The 16557-nt window shown below is 51.7% G+C and overlaps 1 protein-coding gene across 1 annotated transcript in view; it reads left to right on the forward strand.

The window, feature by feature from the left end:
- The first annotated feature begins 1366 nt into the window (after positions 1 to 1366).
- Positions 1367 to 16557, forward strand: part of PFKFB3 (6-phosphofructo-2-kinase/fructose-2,6-biphosphatase 3) — a 40179-nt gene continuing 24988 nt past the window's right edge. Inside the window, exon 1 of the mRNA XM_010407823.4 lies at positions 1367 to 1557. Within this exon, the coding sequence (XP_010406125.1) occupies positions 1542 to 1557 (16 nt within the window). The 5' untranslated portion in view covers positions 1367 to 1541. The remainder of the gene's footprint in view (positions 1558 to 16557) is intronic.

Genomic DNA, 16557 nt, shown 5'->3' on the forward strand with positions numbered 1-16557 from the left:
TAAATTTTTCCAGCCTTTGGCCCTTTAAGGTTACTAAACATCCTGGGAAATTCCATTTTTAGATGATTTTTCCCCAAGGAAATGGTTGCCTGCTCAATTAGCTTGGGCAGACCCCCAGCCTGTCCTGCTGTGTTTCCCAGGGGCAGGGCATAAACCAGCTGCTGTAACTGGTTCCAGTCACTGGAAGAAGCCCAGCAGCCCGTGCCATCAAATCTTGAGCACTTCTGTTCCTCACATGGTGCTGGGCCTCAGGAACATCTCCACGTGCATCAGCCAACACTCCCTGAGCAGGACAGAGGCAGCAAAGCCATGTAAGACATTGATGTCCCTGTCCCTGCCATTCCTGCTGCAGCCACAGCTCTCATAACAGCCTGGGGGGTGTTTTTTTGGAGTGCTCCTCACCCACTGGCTTAAACAGGTTTTTCCAGTGGGGGTTAAGCCAAACCTGGCAGACTTTACCCTGGGGAGGATGAAGAACACTCACCTGGAGCATTGAGGTGGTCTGGATGGGGCTGGAGCCTGCAGGAGATGGATGGGGAGGCTTTAGACCACACAAGGGATGGTTTGAGGAAAGTCTTGTTGACTCCAGGAGGAGTCCAGTTTTGCAGGGAGCAGAGACACAGCGTGGAGCTCATGGTATCGCTGGCAAGCACCACGGGGAAAGGATGGGGTCCAGTCGTGCACAGTTCAAAGAGTTTCTCTTGAACTACCTCCAAGCCAATGTCTCTTTCTACTTCCAGGGAGGGCATGAAGGAAGCACAGTAAAAATAAACAACCCTCCCCAGTTCAAATGCTCCACCTTCACCTCCTGCTGCAACCCGAGCTCCAGAGAGCTCCCAGGCTGACACGCACACAGACCTGATGCTTTTCCAAAGCTGATGGCTCATCCCAGCCCTGTGATGCCAGGAGAAGGGTATTTGCTCATCCTCAGGATCCAGCACAGCAGGATCTGAACTCCCAATTGCCTGTGCAAGGGCAGGAGATGCTGAACAGGGGGATCTGAATTTCTGACACCCTTGTTTCTGAAGCAAGTGTGTGTTCCCAGCTTGTCCCAGTGCCACCACAAAGAAGATGGGGTTGGTGCTCTGATGAGTTCAGAAATTGCATAAGTGATGCAGGAGGCCCAAATTCCATTTTCACACTCACATCCATTACACTCAGTTCTGTACTGGTCCTACAAAAAAAAACCCCACCACAAATAAACTCAAGAACCCTGTCCCGGTACCTTCCACCCCTTTCTAAGGCCACCAGCTCCTTGTCCTGTTCCTGTCACCTCCCTCCCAGCTCTGCTGTCTCCGGGAAGTGAAGGGTTAAAAGCTCTGAAACTGCAAGAACTTCCTCCCTTCTGCAGTGCCACCCTCGGAATGACGCTGGTTTCTGCCGGGCTTTGCCCAAGTATGTCCGTTTCCTTCTGAAAGAAGAAGGAGGAGGAAGGAAAGAAACAGAGATACAGAAGAAATACATATTTTATATTTATATATCTAAGAGGAAGCGTCCGCGGAACCCAGGAGTCCGAGCGCAGCCCTGCCTCCTCCCGCTCCATGCCGTTCCGCAAAGGTAGGGCTGGATGGGTGGGCAGCATCCCGGGATGCTCCCCCGCAGCGCCGGGACCGACCTGGGGATCCAGGGATGGGTCCGTGGCCCGGGCTGTGCCTGCTGCAGGGATGGGAGATGGGAGCACCGAGCTGTGCCCGGCTCTGCCGCACCGCCGGCTCAGGGGGAGGATGGGGGACACCCCTGAGGTTGTGTGTGGGGTGCGTGTGCGTGTTTCTGTGCAGCCTGGTAAGGGCAACTGTCCCCTCTCCGCCCTCCCTGGGGGGTTCTTCGTCTGTTCCCGGGCGAGGGGAATGAGCTGCTCTGGGCGGTGCAAGGGCTGAGGACGGAAGGCAGCAGGATGTTTCTGGGGAGGGGGTGCTGCTGGGGGCTGGCTGGGGCGATGCAGTCTGAGAACTGGCGACCTGCGAGCATTTGTGTCCTTGGGAGGTGCTCGGCTGAGGGGCTGGGAGCAGAGACTGGGGAGGTAAAGCAGCTTTTGAGGAGGGTACCTCACCTGCGCAAGCCCCTTCCGTGCCGTGGTGCCCTCGGATCTGCGCCCCAAACCATCTCTTTTCCACAGAGCTCCATCCCAGCAGCTGGCAGAAATCCCCACTTGCCACCCCCTGGCTTGGCGGTGTGGGCAAGAAGCACCCAATATGGGACCTAAAGCTCTGATGGGTGCTCCTGTGCTGCTGTGGATGAGTTTTCCATCCTCTCCGAGCCGCTGTGAAGCAGAGACTCTTAAATGTCACCTCCTCCTCTTTCCAGAGGGAAGTGCGGGCACGGTGGGACACAGAGTGGGATGCTTGTGGTGGTCCCTTTTCCCAGCTCTACTGAGTGGGGAAATGGAAGGTAAAAAGTCTTCTCCGTGAGTCAAAAAAGCCAGGGGAGGCAGGGTTAAGTCGGGACGTGCAAGGACACGGGGAGAAGGTGCTGCTCAGCATCGCACACAGGTGCTTTGGCCAGCGGGCAGTCCTGTGCTGGGGCAGGGACCGAGATGTCACCCGCTGGGACTGGCATGGCATCGAAGGGCAGCAGGGAGGGAATGAAATTGGCGCGGAGAGGACTGGAGTTGTTTTTGTCCCCTCTCCCTGCTCTGGGGAGGGTGTTTCGGGGGTGAGGCATCGCCCGCAGTGATGCTCACAGAACCCGTGTCTCCGGCGCCGAGGTTTCTGTTGCCTTTTAAGGCTCAGCGGAGCGTGATGTGGTTCACACCCTCGCATCTTGACAGCGCAGCAGACTGCAGGGCTCGATTTAATTTTAGGTGATAAACGGATTAATCTGGAGAAGAGGGAGAGGTGCTGGGGGTGGGCGGTGGGAGGAAAGCAGAGTATGACGCTTTGAAAGCGCTGAGCCCTTAGTGGGAAGCAGGGAGAGACCGGGGGAATTTCCCCTGTTGGAGGGCAGCTCCCGTGGCCCAGCTGCAGCCCCAGCAGGGGTAGAAATGACGGGCAGGTCTGCAGCACTTGGGGACACATGGTGGATTTGCAGCAGTTGATGCTTTTCCATGCGGCCCTGCCCAGCACACCTAAACTGGGGAGGACCCTTTTGCTGGGACACCGTGCTGTGCTTGTCATCGCTGCCAGACACGTGGGCCACAGCTGACCTGCAAATCCTCGCCAATTCGGTCCTGCAGCCATTGTGCCACCGTCGCAGCTCGTCTGTCTACAAATTTCCTCTAGAGGTCAACCTTGAAGTGCCAGAGCAGCTTTCAGCTGCTCCGTGCATCAGCCTGCAGCTCCAGAGTCCGAGATGGCAGAGGCCAGTGGGGATGGGTTTTGTCCACAGCTTGTGTATTTTAGGAGAAATTTTGTCACCACAACAGTTGTCAAGGACTGCAAAAGTGGTGCCTGGGGAAGTGGTGGAGTGACCATCCCCGGAGGAATTTAAAAGACATGTAAATGTGGCACTTGGGTACATGGTTTAGTGGTGGCTTAGCAGTGCTGTGACCCGGCCGCAAACTTTAACCCCAGCTCAGAGCATCCCGTTGGGCTGGTGGGACCCCACATCACCAGCCCTGCCTGGAGCACTGCTCAGTGGCTGCTGCTGGGCTGCCTGGGCTTCCCAGGAGCACATCCATAAGCCACCAGGCAGGAGGGTTGTGGAGAGCATGGCCTTGTGGCTGCCCTTCAAAAGCTGCCCACAGCAAGCTGTGTACATCCTTAGTTTACAGGAGAGTTAGGCATGAAGATATTTTCCTTCTAGTTCAACTTGGTGCATAAAAAGCCTTGCTTAAGGTGGTGGCTTCAGCTGGGTTGGAATCTGGCTGTGTTCCTGACCCTCCCAGAAGAATATGGAGGCTCCAGGCAGCTCAGCAAGGAGGCTGAGCCTTTACTTTGGAAGCCTTTTGGGAACAGCATCTCACCTCAGGGCTTCCTCACAGCCACCCTGATGCAGGGTGCAAAGAGGAGGCTCTGCCCAAGGGCTGCTGCTCTGCAAACCCCTGGTAGCTTGAGGCACAGGGAGGCTTTGAGATGAGCATTTTGGAGGCTCTCAGCTGTCTTTGCACACCCCTGCATGTGGAAATGGAGCACCCTGTGGAGCAAATGCAAACTCCACCCTGTCTTTGCCGGTTTCTCACTACTTGCAGCTTTGGCATCACTTTCCCGTGTCTCCCTGAGAGGTCTATGTGAAATCCTGGTTGTCTTGGCTCTGTTCTGCCTCCTTTCTCCTTGGGCATCACAGCCAGTGGCATTGCCCCAGGATCTGCACTTCATGTTTGTATAACAGCTGCCATTTAGCAAGGCATTTGGCAGTTTCAGATATTAAAGAAAGGTCTTTCTAGCAGGGATGCTCAAGGACAGCCAGGAGTTATGAGCTTAGGACAGGAATTAATTTCTTCCAGCATTGCTGCATCAGCTGGGAGCACTGGAGAGAGCCCTGCTCCCCAAGCAGTGCCATTACCCTGGCAAGGGCCTGTCTGTGGCTGCAGCTCTGCTGGCAGGAGGTGTTGGGAGCTTTCACCTAAAGTACCCTTCCTGAAAAATATGATTTAATTACTGCAGCTGACGCAAGGAAGCCTGGGAGTGTGCAGGTGATAAGCTGGCAGGACATTGCCAGCGAGCAGGACATTTGTCATCTGTCAAAGGACAAATGAAATCCTGGGGCTGCTGGCTGGGAAGGAGCTGGAGATAAGACTGAAAGCCAGCGAGCAGAGATGGAACACATGATGATAGAAGCACAGAACAATTCAGGTTGGAAAGGATGTAAAAGATCACCTAGTTCCAAACCCTCTGACAGGGCAAGGACACCTTGTACTCGAGGAGGTTACTCAAAATCCACTCTAACCTCACCTTGAACACTTCCAGGGAGGGGGCATCCACCACCTCTCTGGGCAACCTGTGCCAGGGTCTCACCACCCTCACCATAAAAAATTTCTTCCTTATTTCTGATATAAATCAACCCTCCTTCACCTCAAAAGCATCACCCCATGTCCTGTTGCAACAGACCCTGCTAAAAAAACTGTTCCCATATTTCTTATAGGTTCCCTTTAGGCACTGGAAGGGGCTCTCCCAGCCTGTCTCCATGACAGAGGTTGTCCAGGTCTTGGAGCATCTCCGTGGCCTCCGCTGGACTTGCTCCAGCAGCTTCACATCCTTCTTATATTGGAGACCCTGAGCTGGACACGGGGCTCCAGGTGGGGTCTCACGAGAGCGGAGTGGGGCAGAATCCCTCCCTCTCCTGCTGTTCTCACTGCTTTGTACGTTCTGTAAGCAGAAGTTATGACATTTCCTGGTCTCATTTCTGCTTGCTGAGGTCAAGGAGGCTCTTGTTAGCAGGAGCAGAGGTGCCTTTTGCCCGTGAGCATGAAGGGAAAGGGCAAGACTATGCCACATCCCGGCACTGCAATTTCTGCTGCCTGTCCCCTGCTCCACCGAGCACTTCCTTGCTGTCCCAGCTCCTGCAGTGACTCAGATTACAACACCCCCTGATGGGAAACTGCTTTTGCAGAATGGTTACAGCTAAAGGTGGAGAACTGCCTTTCTGCAGCTCTTTTCAGGTTTTGGAAGGGATAATCTTGTCACTTCTGGAGGCTTTCTGGCTTGCTGGCAATTCCATGCAAACCCACATGCTGCTGCCTTTGCCGGTCACGTCACTCGTCGCTCCTCGATGTCGTGTCTTCCTGGCAGCCCTGGAAAAGTTTTTATCCAGCATTTCCTGTCAGAGGTACTGGACAGGATTTTTAAGCACTGATGGGCTGTACACATGATGCAGAGAAGCCATGTGAGGAGTCAGGAGCTGCTTGAGGGGGATCCTGCCTGCTGCAGCTCCCTGTGGGGACTGTCCTGGTGACGGCAACACCGTGGGTGTCTGCTCAAAGGGCAGGGAGGAAATGTGTGGCAGAACTGGCCCTGGCTCTCCTGACTCACTGGCTCATGCCTGAGTCAAACCATTGCCTTGTTTTCACTGAACACCTTTCCTGGAAGGCTGGAAATCCCCTCCTGTCCTGCTTTGCCCCCTGGCCTATGTTGCTCACTGTGGTATTTTCCTTCTGGCTCTCAGTTTCATTTCATCCCCTTTCACCTCACCAGCCTCTTGAGCCAAAGGACCCAAAAGAACAGGTGTCTGTGCCCCCATCACACCCCTCCCAACACCTCCCTGCACTTCCAAGAAAGCCCTCCGTGAGCACGACCTTTCCGCTGCCCCTTGGCCCTTGCACTTTCTTTAGCATTTATGGCCACTCACAGGGAGTTTTTAATGGATTTCAGGGTCACCATGCCCGGTCTTGTTTCCATTGGTGCTCACAGGGCCATGAACAACCGAGCAGCAGAGCCCACCACGTCTCCTGGTGCTGGTGCAGGGGGGCAGATGCCAGGCTGTGGTGGGCAGGTGGGACAACCTTGGCTGCCACCAGCTGCAGGTTGGAACCACCACTCCACTAGAAACATTTGTAGGAGGTTCCTAAGGGCTGTGCAGCTCTGTGAGGTCCAGTGGGATTTTTGGGACCTACTCTGTGTTCTTATCACTCCCCAGAAACCAGCTGGTGGGGAGAGATATGGGTTATCAGCACCTCTCAGACTTCCCGAGTCTGGGAATTAAACCATGTGAAGCTATTGAAGGTATATCCTCATGTCCTAACCTGGGAGCAGGCAGACACACCTATAACCTGCCCTGCCAGGGTCAGCGTCCCACCAAGCAACTCAGGATGCTGGAAAACCCCTCCTTTTGGTGTCCTGCCTCCCTCCTGCAGGGATGGGGAAGGACTCTCCATTGCTGTATTTCCAGCCACCAGCTGAAACCCAGGCTCAGTGGCAGTGTCACACAGGAAAGCAGCTCAGATTGGGCTTGGGCTTCACCCCAGTGCTCAAATCCCACCTCCAACACCCCCCAGACCCCTTTTCCACCTAGCATCCGACCATCCTTGTGCCAGCGGGGGTCTGTGCTGGCAGAACTGCTTTCCCTAACACACCCTCTGTGATGGAGAAATTGATCTCAGCACAAAACGGCTCCAAAGGCTTTAAATCAGATGACCACAGGTGTTTTTCATGGAGGACGTGGGAGGATTTCAAAACCAGCAGCCGGCAAGGTGTGATCCCTGTTTTCCTGGTGTGTGCGTGCAGGCACACACAACTCTGCAGGGCACCTGATCTATTCCCCATCATAACTACATTTTAAGGCTGGGGAAAAAAAAAAAGGGATGGGACACAGGCCCCAGCTGGGACTCAAGATCAAACCCACACAGATTTAGATTTCCTTTGTGTTTTCCCCTGGAGAATTCCTTGTCCTGGCAAGAGGTATTAGGATTCCACTAATACTGGGACAGCATATCTTGTATAAACCTTAAATAATTCCTTGCTGTAAAGAACAGCTATTACCTTCTCCACGCCATCCTTTTCCAGGCCAAAAGCTATTCCACAGTCTTCTCCTTCCTGGAGAACAAAATCACTCTCATTTTGTGCTCTCCCATATACCCCATTCTGAAGACATCTCCTTGGTATTGCCCACCATGTCCCATCCCAGATTAAACTTCTTCCCAAAAGAACAGGGCCTGGAGTGAGATGTGCCCTGCCTTGGTGCTGAGGAACCAGAACCATCCAGTCCAGAAAACCCAACCTCCTGCATTTTGTATGCCACCCTCTTGCTAAAACATCACAGAATTGGGCTTTCTTTTTTATATATTAATAATAATAATGATAATAATTTTCCCAGGGACCTAATGCTGTTCATTCAGAACTGACTGCTGGGACCTCTTTGTTCCCCCTCTCCCCAGTGTCTTACTCCTCATTGGATGATTTCCAGCTTTATCAATTGAGGCAGGGGAAACTGAGGCACAGGAGGGTGCAGAGATGGGCTGGAGGCTGCGCTGACAGTGCCTTTAGCTGCTCTTATCCATGGATCCAGCTCTCTCTGCACCAATCCTGGCTGTGCCGGAGCACCCTGAGGTGTGTTCCCTGTGTAGGTACATTTGGGGAGGGTGTTACCGGTCCAGACCTCATTGTAGTGCAGTGCAGAGCTTCCAAACCAGCCCCTGTGGGCAGGAGCAGGGTGTAAAAACCGCACCTGGAGAGATGTTGATTTGGGTTGGAAATCAAGGAAAGTTTTCTCCTGGAAAAGATTATGTGAGGACAGAGGGGAAAGCTGAGACCGACCAATGTCGCCTTGTGAAATGGTTTGGGGAGAAACGATGCTGCTGGGGAAGGGGTGATGGGGACGGTGATGGTAAATCCACGGGGGAAAAGGAGGTATTGCCGTGTCCTTGTGCAGCCCCGGCCCCGCTTTGGGCTCTCTTTGGGCAGGCACACGGCAGGGCTGCTGTTACACGGCTGAATCCCTTCAGCCAGCCTGATTTACCCCCTCCCTGCCGCCTCTGGAGCTCGTTTATCCGACCTGAGGCGGGGAGAACCTTTCCCAGGGCAGCGGGCTGAACTTGTTTACCCGTTCATTTATTATTTCATTGGCCTGCTGGCATGCGGACAGCGGGGACACCGGAGCACGTGCCAGCCCCGGGAAGCCACACGGGCTGTGCACGCCCCGGCCACATGGACACGGGGAGGAAACGCTGCGGGCTCCGCTGGCCCGACCGCCGGCAGCTGCGCCTCCTCCTCCGGACACACGCGAAAGGAGCGTGCGAGAGCCGGCTGCTGCTGGGCTTTCCAGCTATTTCCAGGATGGCCGGAGAGCAGCTGAGGCTGGTAAACAACAAGGATGACCCGCCAGTATCGGGGGTGTTTTGCTCCCAGTGGTACCGCGAGAAAAATGGGGTGTTTTGCCTCCTGCTCCCAAATCCACGAGCCCCAAGGAGGGATGTGGCTTCCCAGTTTCGGTCTCTCCCGAGCTGAGATGTTCTGGCTGGTTCTGCTGAGGGATAAACAGGAGGATGGGTTGCACTGGGTCCTGATGGGAGGGATGGAATAACTGGTGGAGCTGCTGATTTCTCTGCCTGGGGGACCAAATTTTTCCACCCCTAAAAATGCAGGTGGGCACTGCAAAATATAGGCTCCTCAGTCACCAATGTAAATTTATTTGGCGGAAACTCGTGCCTTCATCCCAGGCATGACCCAGGGAAGTGCCCCACGTTAATGCCAATAGGAGACTCGAACATGGCTGGAGCAGAAATTTGAGGATTTGACTTGTTTTTTTCTCCTTCTTGCCTTCATCCCTGGTATGACCCAGGGAAGCACCCCACCTAAATGCCAATAGGAGACTCTTAACATGGCTGGAGCAGAAATTTGAGGATTTGACTTGTTTTTTTCTCCTTCTCAGTGATTTTCTTAGAAATCCTCCTTATTAGCCAGGGATTTCTCACAGGAACAGTAGGACATAGCTGAGGCTATGACTTGGGCTTTGGCAGCCTGATAAATCCCCTCCACAAAAGGAATGTGGGATGGCTTTATGCCAACACCAGGTGCTCCAGGGATGGATCCATGCTTACAAAATAACATTCCCATTCAGAACAAAATAAAGAAAAATAAATTTCTGGAATAAACAGTATCAATAATAATAATAATAATAATAATAATAATAATAATAATAATAATAGGTTTTTTGCTGGAGGGCTGGATCTCATTCACGGCTGAGGACAAGGCTTTGGGGTGGGAAGAGGGACTCAGCAGTACCTTCACCACCAAAATCTCCATGTTGCTGAACCAGGCTGAGCAGGAGGAGTTGAGACAGAAGAGGCACCTCCCAGCAGTGACTTTTGTGTTTATTTTTTTCTCCAAGGTGGCTTTGCCAAAGGCAGGGAATGGATTTCCACCTCCTGCCAGCTGTGAAGATCGTGTGCATGGAGGAACACAGTCAGCAAAGCCTGTTTCCCTTAAACCTTAAATCACTTCTGGTTTTTTTTCTTGTCTTCATAATTTTTGGGTGCAGCTGAGCTGCTGAGAAACTGATCACGTCCAACACATTTACACCGTAAATAAAAGAACAATGCAATAAACCATTAAATCATGTATGGCTGTTGCAACAGCAGCAATTAGGTGGAAGGCATGAGGGTGGGAAGTGTTCTTTTATGGATGTGACTTTACTAGCCCGAATTCTGGACGACCTGAGGTTACCTTTTCCAGCCTGGCTTGGGATGTGCTGTCACACCGCGCTGGCAGCCATGGGGTTGGGTGGCCTGGTGGTAACGGCCTGGCTGCAGACAAGATGGGACAAGGCAGTGTGGGATGAGGCTGGCGTGTGCCAGGGCTGAGCTTTAGTCACCCCTGTCATCGATGACTGGCTCTGTCTGAATGCAAGAGGACCAGATTTCTGAGTGGCGTCTGAAGGCACTGGCGGCTGCCAGGCACGGGGTGGTTGCGTGTGCTCCTGCACGTGTCCAAGGGAGCTGTGCTTGCTCAGTCTCTGGGTGGGCTTGAGCCTGCATGAGATGGGTTTTTAGGGATATTCAGTTGGTCAGGTCTGGAATGAACACCAGTGATTAGGGCAGGACAGGGAGAGGACACGGCACATCCATGATCAAAGCATGTCCTGCAGATACTACAGCTCCTGTGACCCTCTGGCTACCCCACCTTCATCCCAAACCCATCCTGGTGGGATCCCCCTTAGCCACAGCTGCAGAAAGGCCTGGCTTTTACGTAGCTGGCAGGTTTGGGAACTGCTCTGGGCTCTGCTCCATGGGTACAAACCGTATCTCCCACTGGCTCAGTGACCATCCATGGAACCCCTGAGACATCACAAGCATCTTCACCCAGCAGTGGGTGAAAGGTGCCTGTCAATCAGGTGCCTGGGGCTGTCCCAGCCTGGGTAATAAACACACAACATGAAGCCAAGGAAGGTCATGCCTTCCTTGCCAAGCCCGACTCTCCCTCTTTATAGGGAAGTTGGCAGGAAAGCCTGGCCAGGAGTCAGGTGGCCCTCAGATCTCTTGTTGACTGTCTAGCAGTTGTTTTCATTCAGGCTGGGCTCTGGGTAAACAGCTGGGAAATGTGAAACCCTGGCTGTGGCCGTGCTGTCACTGCAGGCATCAGCCCGGGGACGTGCAGGGAACAGGAACCCACCAGTGCTGTGCAGGGAGCACAGGGAGATGGACATGTAAGGTGAGCCCCTGTCCTGGGGTCATTTGTTTGGTTTACAAGGATTGACAAGTGTCCTGTTTGTGGCACAGAGTTTGTGCTGGCACAGGGTGCCCAGAGAAGCTGTGGCTGCCCCATCTCTGGAAGTGTCCACGTCCAGGTTTGATGGGGTTTGGAGCAACCTGGGCTAGTGTAAGCTGTCCTTGCCTATGGCAGGGAGGTTGGAACTGGATAAGCTATATGGCCCCTTCCAACCCAAACCATTCTGTGATTCCCTAATGAGTGGTGTTGCTGGAAATGCTGAAGCAGACACAATAAAAGTGGTTTTCCCCCATCTCCATCGTTAGTCAGTGAGGACGAGTCACAATCAATGGCCAAGATGTGCTTCCACCTATGCCATCCCCTCCTGGCTCTGTCTCTCAGCTCAAGTAACAGCAGTTGTTTGGGAGAAAACTGAGGCCCTCCCAAGTGCTTTGAAGCACAGCATCTTTCCTTGTGACCCCTGCCAGGCACCCAGACACTGCTTCGCTACTCCCTGTTAAACTCCAGGGCAGAAATCAAAACATTCAGCTCAATTTTCTTTTTTTTTCCTCAAGGAGCTGTTAGCAGCTTGTCATTGCGGGTTGGAAAATATAAATGTATTTGAGAAAATATGTTGGCAGCAAGCTCCCCATATTGTTTCAGCTTGCCCCAAAATTCCAGAGAAATTTTCCATTAATATTTTTCATGTCTGATTGGAAAATATCGGGGACAGAAGAAACAAATTCTGTAGATATTTTTAAACAATTTTAGTTTTTGTTTTTCCTTTCCCAGCCAGGTCTTCATGGCATAGAAAAAAATAAATGAAACGCACAAATGAAAATCATCTGCTAGGACTTAAATGCATTAAAATCATTGTAAGTGGAAGAATTTTAAGAAAACCATGATAAAGAAATTTGGTTATTTAACTTCTGCATTCCAGCAATCTGTGTGATCTGATTCCGGTGATTTGGGTCCAAAACTCGGTTAGGAGTGGTGTTAGGAAACTGGAGGTTCCCTGAGAGAGGTTTTGACTGTAGGGAGCTCCAGCAGAAGATATGAAAACAAAACTGAACCTTACCATTCTAAATTTCAGCTTGTTGACCACACACTTTCCCTCTTACTTGTGTTTCACAGACCTCCTAAAAGCAGTGCCTGCAGGTCTCAGGTTTAAAAGCACATGGCAACACTGTTGAAAAGTGGGGCACTTAGGCCTCACCTCTGGATGCCTTGTGGTTTCCACCAGCTGAATGGAGAGGGGAGCCCTTGGGGAGGCTGATCCAGGGAGCAGCTCAACCCCAGGAGTGGTGCTGGTCCCAAAAGTGGTTCTTCTTGGCCAGAGCTGAGGTGTGTGGGCCACTGTTGGGTAACCATTGTCTGGATCATCCCAGCCCTGTGAGGAAGCAGGGATGAGCAGGTTGTCCACAGGGCAGACGTGCTCACAAAGGTGAGGTGTGGGTGGGAAGATCCTCGGCACGTACACGATTTTGAAATGCAGCTCCTCACCAGAGCTCTTCTCTCCCTCCCTGCATGGGACTCTGGATTGGACAAGGAATTGTGTTTTGGGTCGCCTCGTGCTGGAGAGCACTGAGATGTGCATGGAATGGTTTTGGGCATAGCTCTGAGGTTCTCTCCGTGCTCAGAGGACACAAACTCCTCCAGGACACATCTCAGTTTGCAGTCAGCACCCACAGCATGGCAGCTGAACCATTCTGAGTGCAAGTGGGTACTCATTTCTCTCCACAGGTGGTAGAAGTGGTCAGAGGTGACCAATTCCTTGTAGACACCTCGAAATTACATAAATTCTTCCCAAACTCTACCCACAGCTTTTCTGTGGATGGAGGAAGAACAGCAGGAGCTGAGCTTTGACGCCTCCTCCCTGCTCAGCATCCCTCAGGGGAACCTTTCCATCTGAGCCTCCCAGGCAGTGCAGATCCTTCTGGGATGCTGCTTCAAAAGTCCCTGTACCAGGAGCCAAACAGATTATCAGCGGGGGTTGAGACCTGAGAAAAAAAAATACTCTTTTTCCTAGACTGTGATTAATCTGCTGCCCGCTGCTGCCTACAAGCACGTCCTCCTTGATCATCACAAATACAAACCACCACATTTTCTTCCCCAGAGCTTCATGTTTTAGGTTTTTTGCATTACTTTGAAGAGATTCCCCAGCATCTCTGCGGTATCTGGCTTCAGCACATCATTGCCTACAACTTTTTTAGACGCTTCTGTGTCACCATGACAATGCTGAGGTTGTCACTGGCCCGGGCTTGTTACATAATGAAGGTGAGTCAGCCCCAGAAAGGCCACAGCCTTTGCCATTGTTTGACTTAATAACCTGCAATGATGAGATAACGATCCAGGTTCTTAATGAAAGGTGGGTGGTAATGAGAAGTTAGGAAACAGTTCAGTAGCAAAGTCCATGGGATAATGACAGGCTGCGATTTCCGGAGGGGAATGGAGGCTGATCATCCTCCACCGTAAATGGTCTGAACAGACTCATCGTCCGTCGGGGGGTTTCACATCCAGCACTGGGCGCCTGCAGGCAGGAGACCTGGAGAGACCCACGTGCATCACCGGGCTGGGAATTAAGTTCTTCATGAGCACAGTCAACTTCAGTCGTTGGGAGGTTCAACCTCCATAAAAACAAATCCTATAACAATCTGTGCATGCAGGAGGGCTGGAATTCTGTGTTCTTCCCATCAGATCTCCAAAATGCTGCATCACTTTCCAGCGTTGTGCCTGTTTGGGCTGGGACAGGTTGATTTTCTTCAGAGTAGCTGCTCTGCGGCTGTGTTTTAGACTTGTGACCAAAACAGTGTTGATAATATAGAGATGTTTGTGGTTTTGCTGAGCAGGGCTTACACAGAGGCAATGTTTTTCTGCTCCTCACCCCACCAGTAAGGAGGCTGGGGGGGCACAAGGATTTGGGAGGGGACAGAGCAAGGGCAGCTGACCCCAAACTGACTAAAAATATTCCATAACACATTTTGTCATGCTTAGGAAAGGGGGGACATTCGGGGTGGTGGTGTTTGCCTTCCCAAAGCCACCGCTACATGCGATGGAGCCCTGTTTTCCTGGGGATCACTGGACACCTGTGGGAAGTGGGGAATTAATTCCTTGTTTATCTTTGCTTGTGCACGTGGCTTTTGCTTTACCCATTGAACGGTTTGTGTCTCACCCCCTGAGTTTTCTCACTTTTTCCTGCCAGTTCTCTCCCCCATCCCGCTGTGGGGGGAGTGAGCGAGTGGGGCTGAGCTCCCAGCTGGGGTTAAACCACAACAATCCCAAATTAGGTCTTGTTCAGGTGCGAGAAAAAGGCTGTGATTCTGCTGATTTTCCCCGAGAAGGCACTGTGGTAACACATGCCAAGTTCTGCTGGCAGCAGCAGGACAGGGAATATCTGATCTGGCAGCTGGGACAGAATAGCCCTGTAAACACACTTTTCTCTCAGACCAGCAGGATTTTTGTGCTGCATCAGTGCCTTGTTGCAGGTGGTTGTGGCCTCTTGATTAGGGATGAGGTAACCTAAAGTCAAGTTCAACATCCTGTGGATTTACTCTAAATCAATCCCAGGACTTTCAGTGGGAAATTTCACACCTTAAAATAACAGGGCAAACAGGGAGGTGTTCCTTTCACACAACTAAAAGTACCTGGGAGTAGAAGGCTCAACCCAATGTCAGACTCATGTGAATATTGTCTTTTCAGAAGCTCTAAAAATGCCAAAACCTGAATTGTGTCTCTCTGACTGATCTGCACCCTCTGACCCTTGCTGTTGGGACCAAGCCTGAACTTTTGCAGCCAGGTTTTATTTCAAGGAGAACCAGTAATAAATTCCTGAGACTGGAATATGCCAACTTCTTGCTGTTTAGTTACCCTCTGACCCCGTGTTTCATAGAATCACAGAATGGCCTGGTTTGGGAGTGACATTTAAGATCATCCAGTTCCAACCCCTGCCATGGGCAGGGACACCTTCCACAGAAATAGGTTGCTTCAAGCCCCATCCAACCTTGAACACTTCCAGGGATGGCACAACTTCTTTGAGCAACCTGTGCCAGGGCCTCACCACGCTCACAGTAAAGAATTTCTTTATAATATCTATCCTAAATCTACCCTCTCTGTAACCTATGGAGTCAATTATCTTTATGATTTAGCCCATTTATGGGGTGAGTTTTGTTTTGCACTAGTCTTACAAGGTCGGGAACTTTCACAGGACATTACTCAATCCTCCTGGACCTGTTTCTGAGCAGAGCTGCCAGCTTTGAGAAATATCCCTGCTCCAAAGGATATTTGCAGCTTCAGAACAGTATTTCCAAATTATATTTTTTGAGAAATACAGAATATAATTATTTTTTAAAACTACAAATAAACCTCCTTTCCTGGGATTTTAAATATGAACCTCAGTCTGGGAGGCTCCTTTGGGGTCATCAGTCCTGGCCGATGGACACCCATCTTACATCTCCCTATCTTTGGTCTTAGGATTTACTGGGTCTTCCCAGGGGACCATCCAAGACCTGAGCACAGTTGGAGGCATCCACTCTCTGAGGACAGTGGAGGGAACCTTGAAATAGTTTGCGTTTAATTTGGTGAATTGAGATTGAATCCAGGCTCTCATCCTTTCTTCTTCCCCATATTCATCAAAGCCAGGCATTGCATTTCCAACTCTCCCATTTCCTTTGCTGTAATGCTTTAACTCAGCCAATTATAACCAAACACCTCTAGTTAGGGCACAAGTCGGACCACTCGAACAAGGTTTGAACCCTTGTCCTCCTGCCTGAAGGGTTATAAATTAAAATAAATTTAAAAAACCCCAACAATTTGCAGAGGGTTGACTTCAGGAAGAATTTACTCTTCTTGAAAGAATTCCTGCTTGGCTCCTAGTGTGATGGTGACAACACACGGCGAGCTCAGAGCAGAGGGCTGGGCAAAAGCAGGGAGCTCCCTAAGCTGCAATCAGCTGATTAAGGCTGAATTCTGCATTTCTGCAACCTCTTCCTGACTTTTCCTGTCCCTTGGCTGCCAGGAAAGGTCAGCCCTGGGTGCGATGTTTGACTGGGGCTGATACTGTGGGGTGAGCAATGCCCTGGGCCTCTGTGGGGATTTCCCCCTCCGGGGCTCAGCCCTGGTTTCTCAATGTCAGAAGCTGAACCCCGTTGAATTTCCCCCCTTTCTCTGCTTGTGGCTGTCTTTAAGCCAGGCTGCACCCACAGGCAGGCGTGTGGCAGCCCGGGTCTTGCTCCAGTGGTGTCGCAGTGCCCAGCTGCTGTCAGCAATGAGCTGAATTTCTTACACCCGGCCAAGGAAGGAGTCTCATGAGCACGTCAGGTGCAATCAGAGGGTGCAATAAGCTGAAAAACTGCACGGCTTGTCCTCAGCCAGGAGAACGTGTGTCTGCTCTGGTGGGTGGAAGGAAGGAGAGCTCTGGGGCATGCGATTTTCCCTGCCCTGCCTGCATCCTGCACCCCGGGCAGGGCCCAGCACTCCCAGCTGCAGAGGGACCAGGAGCTCTCCCCTGATTTCAGGGTAGGGGTCTGTAAATCCCAATGCTGAG

This window comes from Corvus cornix, chromosome 1A (genome assembly GCF_000738735.6).
Source record: "Corvus cornix cornix isolate S_Up_H32 chromosome 1A, ASM73873v5, whole genome shotgun sequence".
NCBI lineage: Eukaryota > Metazoa > Chordata > Aves > Passeriformes > Corvidae > Corvus > Corvus cornix.